At 58.9% G+C, this 12,081-nt stretch overlaps 1 protein-coding gene across 1 annotated transcript; it reads left to right on the top strand.

Annotated features, from left to right (window-relative positions):
* Positions 1-4,351: 4,351 nt before the first annotated feature.
* Positions 4,352-11,064, top strand: LOC102431463 (pepsin F-like; the record flags this gene model as incomplete). Its single annotated transcript, XM_014450657.2, has 8 exons — positions 4,352-4,404; positions 4,853-5,003; positions 5,745-5,862; positions 5,960-6,078; positions 7,209-7,408; positions 9,641-9,757; positions 10,736-10,880; positions 10,966-11,064. Coding segments are annotated over exons 1-8 (1,002 nt in total), but the record flags the coding sequence as incomplete, so codon positions are not given.
* Positions 11,065-12,081: the final 1,017 nt, after the last annotated feature.

A 12,081-nucleotide genomic window follows, 5' to 3' on the forward strand; every position in this document is an offset into this window, starting at 1 on the left:
AAAAATCAATGGAAAAAAAATCCTCCGATGAGAATAAAAAAAAATTATGTTACGAGGGTAGATCTCATGTTAAATGTTCTTACTACAATAAAAAGCCATTCATTCGTTAATTAATAATAAAAGAATCTTCTCTCCTAGTTGGGGAAAGGGCAGGGCTGGAAATGACGGTTGACTATTAATGTGTACGGCATTTCTTTTTGAGGGATCAAAAATGTTCTAAAATTAAATCATGGGATGGCTGTACAGCTCCATGAATATACTAAAACATACTAAACTACATCCCCGAAACGGTGGCATTTATGAGATATCACATGTATATCAATCAGGCTGTACAAATACTATCTATAAAAGAATGACGGGAAAAATTGTCCCCCCTTCTCAGTCTGGGGTGAAGATTCAATGCGTTAATCTATAGAAAACCTTCGGGACGGTGCCAGTCCCAGAGTAGCAGGAATTGTTGCTAACGTCACACATAGGGTAGAAAAAGACCCGAGTACATTTGACAATAGTTATATCCGGGAGGCAGCACCTGGCCAATTGCTCCTCTCATCTTTGTTATTTATTATTTTCTCCAGTGAGAGCTTTTAAGATCAGGAATATGCTCAGCATTATTCTCCAAAAGACAGCGGCTTCTGCCCAGCCCGGGTGGCTCAGTGGTTGAGCATCGACCTATGAACCAGGAGGTCATGGTTCAATTCCCGGTCAGGGCACAGGCCTGGGTTGTGGGCTTGGCACCAGTGGGGGCCGTGCGGGAGGCAGCCGATCAGTGATTCTCTCTCATCATTGCTGTTTCTATGCTTCTTCCTTCCTCTCTGAAATCAATAAAAATATGTGTAAAAGACAGATGTTTCCAACTGAGAGAGGACCATGTCTTTGCTGGGTTTGCCTGAGGGAGCAAATGGGTTCCAAGGGGGAAACAGACTGCGAAAGGCGGACCCCTGGTGGCCAAGGTGGGTATTACGTGCACAGGCCAGGGGTCTCACCCTGGTGGAACTGCCCCTTGGCTCCATGTCCTTGAATGTCTCTTTGGCAACATGAAACCATAGTCACATCGCCTCTCCCACCTTTACAGCTGCTAATGCCACTTTGAAAAACAGATATATTTATCTATCTAAATAGAGACAGATATACTGAGCTATAAATTATCATGTTAACTATAAATATTTTCCCACGGAATCTATTTGTACTCGTAACAGTTGGAGACCACCCTAGTTTCTAACATCAGGGAAATCGTCACCAGGAAGGAACCTATTCCTGACTCTTAAAGTGATAAATGTGGCCCCAGCCGGTTTGGCTCAGTGGATAGAGCGTCAGATCACAGGTCCCAGAGGAGGGCGGGACTCAGGAGGGAGGGGAGGGCTTCAGCTCTGGCCCCTGCAGCCTGGAGAGCTGCCCGGAGGTGGCAGCCTTCTCCAGCCTCTCCCTGCACAGAGCTCTCCCAGCCCAGAACCACAGCCGGTCCCAGGCGCCGCTAACTCAGCTGTGAGCTGTGGGCTAGTTACACACCCCAGCCCTCCGCTCCCCGTCTGCAGGGTCAGGAGATTGGGCTTGTTCCACACGGAGTGTCAGTGACGACCCGACACCCGTGGCCGGGGCTCTGACCGCCTGGCGCTCCTGCCCGGGAGCCGGGACGGGGGTGGCAGACCAGGTGCCGGGTGACTGCCCCATGGGCGGGAGAGGCCCTGGGCCTGCCCGGTGGACGCTGCCACGCGACTAGGTGGGCTCCACAGGGTCCTCATAAGGGGAGGCTACCAACTGGGAGGGGCGGGCTCTTCAATAGAAACCCGCGCTGGGCCCGGCCCTGGTGGCCCAGTGGTGGGGCGTCGGCCTACGGACCAGGAGGTCTCAGTGGGATTCCTGGTCAGGGCACATGCCCAGAATGCAGGCAGGAAGAAGCCAATTACTGACTCTCTCATCACTGATGTTTCTGTCTCTCTCTCCCTCTCCCTTCCTCTCTGAAACCAATAAAATTGTTTATTAAAAACAAAAACAAAACCATGAAACCCGAGCTGGGCTGAGGGGTCGCCTCTCCTAAGGGCGTGGATGCCAATCCCAGGGCTCCGGGTCCCGGGCCTGCAGGAAGGCGAGAGCAACGAGACGCTGTCCTAAATGCTTCCAGCGACCTGCCGACCCCCTCCCTGTCCAGCGGGTGGGATGCCCCGGCACAGGGCGCCAGAGGGGCAGTGGCACGGGGCACTGAGCTCCATCCCTGCCCAGGCCTTCTCCCCACCCCCGGGCCCAGGCGGCGCCCTTCTCTGTTACTAGGCTGTGAACGCCCCTCCCTTCCCTTCCAAGACCGCGGCTCACTGCTGGGCGGCTGCCACCCAGGCCTGTGCCTTCCCCTGCAGCAAAGAGGAGGCAGCCTTTTCCCTCAGTTTCCTCATTCCTCCCATCTCCAGACCCTGACGTGGCTCCCCAACATCTGACGCAGCATTGGGGGTGGCGGGTCCAGTTCACAGGAGGAGCCGGGGAATGGGCGGGTGTGCCTGGCCCTGGAGGCTGCCTCGTCCACTGGGCTTGGGCCCCTCGGGGCATCGATAACAACAAAAACTAACTCCAAAATGACAGTGTTTAAACCTCTTATCATTTCAAACATAAGAGCTTTCAAAACAAAGAGCATCACGAGTGCTTTGTTCCCTCATTTAGCATCAAGAGAGACAACTTTCTTTCTCTCCCCCAGGCTGCCCTGGGCCAGAGGCCCAGTGCCCGCTGGCCTGGGCCGAGCTGGGCGTCAGCTGCACCCAGCCGTCTCTCCCTGTCTCCCATCGCGGGGGCAGGGGCAGGCACCCTCGTGACCTCACCTCAACCCAATCACCTCCCATGGGGGTCAAATCCACCAAATTGACTTTGTTTTTCAAATATAACTTTATTGATTTCACACAGGAAGGGAGAGGGAAAGAGAGATAGAAACATCAATGATGAGAGAGAATCATGGATTGGCTGCCTCCTGCACACTTCCTACTGGGGATCAAGCCCACAACCTAGGCATGTGCCCTTGACCAGAATCGAACCTGGGACCCTTCAGTCCCCAGGCTGATGCTCTACCCACTGAGCCAAACCAGCTAGGGCCCAAACTGACTTTTAATGTGCCACGGGGAGGGTAGGACAGTTCCCCACCCACCTGACACTTCGGCCCTGAACGAGGCCAGCCTCCGTGCTGGGGACAGACCTGGGCGGCTCTCACGCAGGACCGGGGCCTGGGAGGAAACAGACACTCCCTTCTCCAGGCCCGGCCGGAAGAGGGCAGGTGCTGGGCAGCCTGTTCCTCAGGCTGAGCAGGAGCTCTGGGCCGGCTGCGCCTTCCCGGACGGTGAGACCCTTTAAAAGGGGTTACTCCTTCGTGGTCTGGTTTGGCAGACAAGCTCGCTCCAAGGCCGGGGCCTGCCGGGGGCTCACTCGGGGGATCGTGAGGCCCACCTATTCCGCGGGTCGGAGTGTCGGACGCTGGGGGTGTTCTCTCACCCGCGGAGGGAAGATTGACATGGTTGGGGGCTTTTGTCTCTTAGCCACTCAGCCGTGAATGGAACACCCCCGCCACCCCGGCCCCGGACTGCACTCCCACCTCTGGGCCAGAAAGAAAAGCTGCACAGCCTGCCATCTGCATCCAGCCCCCAGCTGCTGGATTTGGGGGGCGGGGGGAGTTTAATTAGTTGCTAACATTTAAAAATCAGGGGAATCCACATCAATATGCAGACTTCAGACTCCCCTTGAAAGCTTGGCCGACCGGCCCGCATCCTATGCCGTCCGAGCTGAGTCCGGGCTGCCCTATGGGATGGGGCATGAGCTGCCCGAGCCCACGCAGCCCGCCCAGCCCTCCATTCCTTTCCCTTTTCTCTGGGCCTTGAGCTCAGGAGCCCTGGCCTGGCCTGCAAGCTGCCATCGCCTAAAGCCACTCCTACGCCAGGGGCCCCCCACTCCACCCAGCACACTACTCCCCGATGTGCAGCTCACCGGGTGGCTACGAGGAGGACATGAGACCAAGGATGCCAAGCGTGGTCGCCAGCACTTACTTTATGACACGATAAGCGAGCTTTCCCTCCGAGCCAGCACCCATCTCCCCACCTCGCTGAGCTCATGTGGTTTGGGCTTGTCCCCAGCCATGCCCCAAGGAGGAGATGACGATAGAGATCTCTGTATTCCGAATTTTTCTAAGTCCTTCTCCCCTTTCCCCCCAATCCGGAACTCTGATGGGAAGAAAGATCTTATCGGGAGGTTAGTTTTTTATCGGGGCCATCAGCAGCCCTCCCAGGGGATCAGGCGCAGGTCGGAGCGTATATATGGGCAGCGCTGGCCCATCCCCGCACAGTCCACACCCGAGCCTTCCGAGGACGTGACGCGGGGAGAACGCACGATGAGGTGGATCGGGTTCCTCAGCCTGGTGGCCCTGTCCGAGTGCCTGGTGACGTGAGTATGGGGCCCCCTGTCCCCGGCCTCTCTCTCACTGTCCCCTGATCCTTCCACCGCCCAGGGGGGGAGAAGGGAATGCAATCATTCCCTGTCATAAAGTCCGCATCTCCAATTAGTTTTTATTTTTATTTTTATAAATCCTCACACAAGGATATTTTTCCATCGATTTTTTTAGGGAGAGTGGAAGGGAGAGGGAAAGACAGAGAGAAACATCGATGTGAGAAAAACACATCGATGGGTTGCCTCCTGCATGAGCCCCCACCAAGAACTTGGCCGGGAAGGAGCCTGCAACCGAGGTATGTGCCCTTGACCGGAATCCAACTCGGGACCCTACGGACCGCAGGCGTATGCTCTATCCACTGAGCCACATCGGCCAGGTGTGGCTGCCACATTGAACTACAAATGGGGAGCTGCTGTCTTATGTCTTGTCTTTTCCTGCTGAAAGCGTCCCGCTGATGAAGATCAAGTCCATGCGGGAGAACCTGCGGGAGAGGGACCTGCTGAGAGACTACCTCCAGCGGCACCCCTACAGCCAGGCCTACAAGCTCCTGCGCAAGCCGCGCGTCACTGTCCAGTCCATGAGGAACTACCTGGACGTGAGTGTGGCGGGCGCAGTGCACAGCCTTCCCTAGTGCTGGCCGAGCACTGGGGTCCACCCAGGGGTGGCAGCCAGGATGTGGGGGCGGGGCTCCTGCAGGCAGCAAAGGGGAGAAGGCACTCACACCCTCAGCTCTTGGTCTGTGGTGACTGGGTTCAGCAATGACCAGGTGGCAGGCAGACTCCATTTCGGTGCCCAGGATCCGGCGCTGGGCACCTGCGAACCTGGTGCTGGTTGGACACATTCTGCTCCTTCTGAACAAAATCGCTGCCTTAATGGGGACTCCAGTTGGATGCCCCAGGCAGAGGGCGCTCAGCCTCAGCAGCCCCGAGAATGACCCCAGCAGAGTCCCTGAGCCCCTCCAGCGTGGGAGGCTATTCACACCAACAGTGTGGTTACGGTTGTGGATCACAGAGGGTCTGGCCTGTTCTGCAAGAAGATAAGCGCCAATTAAAGGGCCGCCTGTGTGACAGTAACACAACAGGCTCTGAGTTGGGAGTCAGGGGCCTGGGTGACCTAGGAGGGCTTCCCGGAGAAGGGAGCACTCCAGCGGGGCCATGAAGGCTGTGGATTCACAGAGCCGCAGGGGAAAGTGGGAAACTTTTCCAATGAAGGCACCGCCTGAGCCACGGCCATGGAGGTGGGGTGGTGGGAAAGCCATTCCAGGTAAGGCCGGCACCTGGGGATCAGGCGTGACCCGGGTACCCTGCCTGGCCTCACCCTCCTCCCCCGCCGGCAGCTGTACTACGTTGGCACCATCAGCATTGGAACGCCCCCTCAGAAGTTCAAGGTCGTCTTTGACACGGGCTCGGCAGACTTGTGGGTGCCCTCCATCTACTGCTCCAGTCCCGCCTGTGGTGAGTGCCCGCGCCCTGTTGTGGCTCCCGCCCCCGCACCCCCTTCCCCCCACCCCCGGGCTCTGGCAGCTGACTGACCCCTGCTCTCCGTCTGCAGTGACACACAGAACCTTCGACCCTCTGCGGTCGTCTACCTTCCAGGACGCAGACCTGCCAATCAAGCGGGTGTACGGGTCCGGCAGCATGACCGGGCTGCTGGGCTATGACAATGTGCGGGTGAGTGGGGGCGGGGCCTGGCGGCCTCTGCCCACTGCTGACGGGGCCAGATACAGGGTCAGCCAGACGCACCCATCTCCCCAAGCCCCCCAGCGGCTGGCCGTCTGCCTCTGGGAGACAGTGCCCGGCTGACAGCTCCCCGAGTGGCCAACCCAGCGAGCGGGTCATGGCACGGGAGGCGGGCATTTGCAGCTCTTGCCCCGTGGTGAGCTGAAGGCTGATTTTGCTGGTAGCAGGGAGAACTGAAGGAAGACTCATTTTTATTTATTTTTTAAAAATATATATTTTTATTAATTTCAGAGAGGAAGGGAGAGGGAGAGAGAGATAGAAACATCAATGAGGAGAGAGCATGATGGATCAACTGCCTCCTGCACCCCCCCCCATGCATTGAGCCCAAAACCCGGGCCTGTGCCCTTGACCGGAATTGAACCCAGGACCCTTCAGTCCAAGGGCCAACGCTCTAGCCCAGGGGTGGGCAAACTTTCTGACTCGAGGGCCACAATGGGTTCTTAAACTGGACCGGAGGGCCGGAACAAAAGCATGGATGGAGTGTTTGTGTGAACTAATATAAATTCAAAGTAAACATCATTACATAAAAGGGTACGGTCTTTTTTTTTTTTAGTTTTATTCATTTCCAATGGGCTGGATCCGACCCGCGGGCCATAGTTTGCCCACAGCTGCTCTAGCCACTGAGCAAAGCAGCCAGGGCTCCACGCAATCTTTTCACAAGAACTCGGCAGCCCTGTGTACACCTGGGGTGCAGAATCCACAGTGAATCTCAGGGAATTCACTGGGTTTCTGCCACCAGATCCCGGAAACACCAAACACAAGACGACCCCGCTCTCTGCTCACGGGGCCTGCAGGGGAACCGCCTGGCCCACTCTGCCCCAGGCGCCCCAGCCATACACAGGGATGAGGGTGTTTCACCACCCGGGGCAGTGCTGGCAGGAGGGCAGATGTCGGGGGGGACTCCTCGGCAAAGCACAGTGGGTGCTGCTTGGGCACCTCCAGGCGCAGCCACACCTCAGCTGATCCCTGGGGTGCTGGTGGCATCGCCCCACCCACCTCCCCCTGGCCCAGCCCCAGCTCCGCTTCCCAAACCTTCCCATGAGGCCACCCTCTCCCCCCAGATCAGGAACCTTGTCTGCAAATCCCAGGCATTCGGACTGAGCACGACAGAGTCCGGCATTGCCTTGGAGTTAGCAGCCTTCGACGGCATCCTGGGCCTGGCCTACCCCACCCTCGCCTTCAATGACACCACCCCGATCTTCGACAGCCTGTGGAAGCAAGGCCTCCTGTCTGAGAACCTCTTCGCCTTCTACCTGAGCAGGTCAGCTTCCTCCCCCCTGAGCAGGTCAGCCTCCTCCCCCCTGAGCAGGTCAGCCTCCTCCCCCCTGAGCAGGTCAGCCTCCTCCCACCTGAGCAGGTCAGCCTCCTCCCACCTGAGCAGGTGAGCCTCCTCCCACCTGAGCAGGTCAGCCTCCTCCCACCTGAGCAGGTCAGCCTCCTCCCACCTGAGCAGGTGAGCCTCCTCCCACCTGAGCAGGTCAGCCTCCTCCCCCCTGAGCAGGTCAGCCTCCTCCCACCTGAGCAGGTCAGCCTCCTCCCACCTGAGCAGGTCAGCCTCCTCCCACCTGAGCAGGTCAGCCTCCTTCTACCTGAGCAGGTCAGCCTCCTACCTGAGCAGATCAGCCTGGCTGGGCAGGCCCTTTGCCCGGAAGCTTTCAGTCGTCTGAGAAATGGTAGACGACCTGGCCTCCCCTCTTTCCTGAGGGGCAGCCTAGTCGAGGGGTCAGCAACTAGTGGCCCACCACCTGCTTTTATAAATAAAGTTTTATTGGAACACAGCCCTGCTCTTTAAGTCACATCCTGTCTGTGGCTGCTTCTGTGCTACAATGATAGCATCGAGCACTTGCCATAGAGATCGCGTAGCCAGCGAAGCCCAACATGTTGACACTCTAGCATTTTTATTTTATGTTGTTAATCCTCAACCGGGGACTTTTTTCCCATTGATTTTTAGCGAGAGTGGAAGGGAGGAGGAGAGACACAGAGAGAGAAACATCGATGCAAGAGAGACACATCAATTGATTTCCTCTGATGTGCTCCCCGTCCAGGTCCAGGGATCGATTCCGGGACCCTTCAGTCTGCAGGCCAATGCTCTATTCACTGAGCCAAACCAGCTAGGGCATAATCTAGCATTTTCTAAAGTTTGCCAACCCCTGTATTTCTAGTCCCTCCTTTGATGGATGGGGAAACTGAGGCTCAGAGAGGAGCTTTGCACAAAATGGCCCAGCCAAACACTGGCAGTGGCAGGACTCGAGCTCGGCCACGGGACTGTCCCCTCTGCTGGGTGGTCAGGCCATCAGCAGGTCTCCAGTCACTGGGCCGGCAGTGGAAACGCTCAGCTCCCTGGCTGGCTGAGGGTCTGGAGGGGGTGGAGGGAGCAGCACAGGCTGGAGGGGGACCCGGCGGGCAGACCGTGTGTAGGATGCAGAGTGTGGGTGAGGCTGTGGGCTCTGTGGGGGCCTGAGCTCCAGGCTCTGCAGCATGAGCTGAGCCTCTGGGGTGCTTGTACCAAATCAAGGAGGTGAGCCGTTTAACAAATATTCATTGAGCACCTACTATGTGCTGGGTACTGCTCTGTGCACGTGATGGAGACAGGTGAGAGGGAGAAAAGGCAGACAAGGAGCAAGTAAATAAATAAAAGGAAAAGATAACACATGCCGGGCAGTGACTGGTTCCGGGAAAGCGGGAAAACATGGTGATAGGACGACAGAGATGAGAGCGCGGTTTCAGACGGGCAGTGCAAGGACCTCTCTGAACTGAGGCCGGGCGAGGGGGGAGAGGAAGTGGCCCAGGCACACAGAGGACTGGCAAGGGGCAGTGTGGCTGGAGCGCTGAGAGGGAGGGAGGGAGGGAGGGAGGCAGGCAGAGGGAGGCGTGGAGTCTGAGGGGCAGGCAGGGGCAAGGCCGCCCCAGGGGTTTGGTTTTAGGTGCGAGTGGAGGCCTCTGCAGGGACCTAGGCAGGGAGAAGACATGATCCCATCTCTGTTTCTGAAAGCTCCCCCCAGGCGCTGGCTGGAGAATGGTGGACCAGAGAGCAGGCACGGAGGCCAGGGGCGAGGCTGTCAGCCTCTTTGGAGAGAGAGCAGGAGCTCAACATGGGGGGGTGGGGGGGGCTGGTGTGTCGTAGACCTGTGACCGGCCTGGGGGAGCCTGACCCCTCCGCACAGCAGCCTCAGGCTGTGCCTGGAGCGCTCGGCTGCTGGAGGGGACCTGGCCGGCCTCAGAGAGGCGGGTGGCCCAAGCCCAGCCAGAATCTCAAGTTCACAGCTTGGCTGTGCTCCTCAGTAGCCAGGGGACTGACCTTGGGCCGTGCTCGGTGCCCCTGCCCCAGTTCCCTTCTGAACAGTGGGGGTCACGGCAGTGCCTGCTCCGCGGGGCCCTGCGCTGTGAGGCTAAGTGGCCGCTGGCCAGTGCCACTCCGGTCACTGAGCTGGAGAAACGCCACCCACCGTCCTCCCCTCACAAGAGCCCTCTCCCCGCCCCCCCCCCCCCACAACAACAACAGGAACGGCAGCGTGGTGATGTTCGGCGGCGTGGATCACTCCTACTACAGGGGCGAGCTCCAGTGGGTGCCGGTGAGCGAGCAAGAATTCTGGCAGGTCACTGTGGACAGGTGAGCACCCCCCACCCCCCGCTGAGGGCCACACCAGTGACAGCCGCACCTGCAGGCACAGTGCACACGCACACACTCGGACAGACACAGACACGCACGGGCACGCACCCCAACACAGGTTCATAACCGCCCTGACCAGGGTCCTGACCAGAGAACCGGGATTGGGCCTACGTCTCGGACACCAGGAGCGGGGACCGGGGAGGCTGAGACCAGGGGTGATCACTGAGGGGGCCGCGTGATACTGTCACACAGAGGCCTAAACTGTGCTCCGGAGCCCACGTCAGCGCCCTGGGCCGGCTCAGGCGTCGCCCGGCTAGGGGACTGGTGGGGGGCGAGGCAGCGGGGGAACAACACACTCCCTGCCTCCTCTCCAAGCCTCTGCTTCCCGGGAACCTCCGTCTTAACCGTGTGGCTTTCATCACTGGCCGGACAGCAGGTCCGTGTCTCCAGTTGACCCTCATTCCTTCATGTGCCCTGTCATTCCCTCGGCAAACACAGTGGAGCATGCGCTGTGCGCTGGGCACGGGCAATGGAGGGGGCACTGAGGGCACAGCCTGCTCTCCCGACCAGCAGGCAGACAGGCGTGAGGGACCGTGTCGCAGCCATGGGGAGTGCCCACCCTGTGCGCGCTGGACACCAGGAGGGTTTGCCGTCCAGTCTTGGGGGGAGAGGGGCCTGATCTCCTCTGGGGGTCACTTCCCTGAAAAAGTAGCGACTGACCTGGACTCTGGAGGACAGGAGCAATCAGCCAGACAAAGGGTACAGGGTGGGTCCAGGAAGGGTGACAGCGCGTGCCAAGGCCCTGAGGCACCGAGAGCACAAGGCATTCAAGACCTGAGAGGAAGTCCGTCCAGGAAGGTCGGTGTGGCCCAATACAGGGAGACAGGACGGCAGGAGCTGCAGGCTGTGCTGCAGGCAGCTGGGAGGGCCACGGGGGGAGAGGCCACGAATGACCCTGGTGCCTGCTTTGTCCCTCAGCATCTCCATGAATGGGACGGTCGTGGCCTGTCCCGGCGGCTGCCAGGCCATCGTGGATACCGGGGTCTCGCTGTTGATTGGCCCACCCGACCCTGTCCTAGACATTCTGAAAAGCATCAACGCCCAGATCACCAGCACCGGGGAGGTGAGGGGTCACGCCCCGGGGTCACCCTGGGCTCCCCACACACAGAAGGACCTGCGGGGCCAACCCCCCTCCCTCTCTCTCACAGTACATCGTCAGCTGCGATGACGTCCAGAGCCTGCCTGACATCGTCTTCACCATGAACAATGTCACATACCCAGTGCCAGCCAGCGCCTACATCCGGAGGGTGAGGGGCCGCCCTGGGGGCTGGTTCTCAGATCTGGGGCTGGAGGGACCTGTGTGGCCCTGGCTCAGAGACGCCCCCTGGAGGCCAGGCCATGCCATTGCAGATGAGCCCAGCAGCCCTGGTAGGAGGGCGCCTCCCACAGCACAAGAATCTTTTTTTTAAAAAAAATATATTTTCTTGATTTTTTACAGAGAGGAAGGGAGAGGGATAGAGAGTTGGAAACATCGATGAGAGAGAAACATCGATCAGCTGCCTCCTGCACACCCCCCACTGGGGATGTGCCCGCAACCAAGGTACATGCCCTTGACCTGAATCGAACCTGGGACCCCTCAGTCCGCAGGCCAACGCCCTATCCACCGAGCCAAACCGGTTAGGGCAGCACAAGCCTCTTGATAGCAGAGTATCTGGGGAATCCATCAGCCTCAGAGAAATTCGGAGCTGCCCGTGCTGGCTCGGTGCTTGTGCCGGGTCCCGGAGAGGGTGCTAATGGCCTCGCCCTCAGGCAGCCTCAGTTAAATGGGGACACTCAGACCGCTGGGCTGGACCTTAGGCGGTAACCCCGGAGACAGGCAAAGATGAGGGACCGTAGGGCTGGCTGGGGACAGGCCCAGTGGCCCCCCATAATCATGGGCTGTATTCCCTTCCCATCTCGAAGTGTCCTGATTTGGGTATAAATCATAAGATCACCTAGTCTGGGTGCAACGCCCCTGCTAGCCCCATTCCTGGCTGTGAATGGGTCCCAGGCGGTAGACGTTGACAGGAATAAAGGGTGCGCAGGGACCGGGCAGTGCCTGGGACTTAGGGGAGGTCGAGAAGGGAGGCCCCCACGGCGGGGCCCAGAGGGGGGGGGGGGCTGCCACCGAAGAGAGGAAACTGGAAGCCTCTTCAGCCCCTGAACCAGGGGAGGCCCCCGGGAGAAGAGCTCCTTCAGAAGACCCTGGGGCTGAGGGTTGACCGACCCAGGGGGGTTCAGGAGGAATTCCCCCCCCCCCCCCCACCGGGCAGGTGCCAAAGAAG

This window comes from Myotis lucifugus, unplaced genomic scaffold (assembly GCF_000147115.1).
Source record: "Myotis lucifugus unplaced genomic scaffold, Myoluc2.0 scaffold_3084, whole genome shotgun sequence".
Classification (NCBI taxonomy): Eukaryota; Metazoa; Chordata; class Mammalia; order Chiroptera; family Vespertilionidae; genus Myotis; species Myotis lucifugus.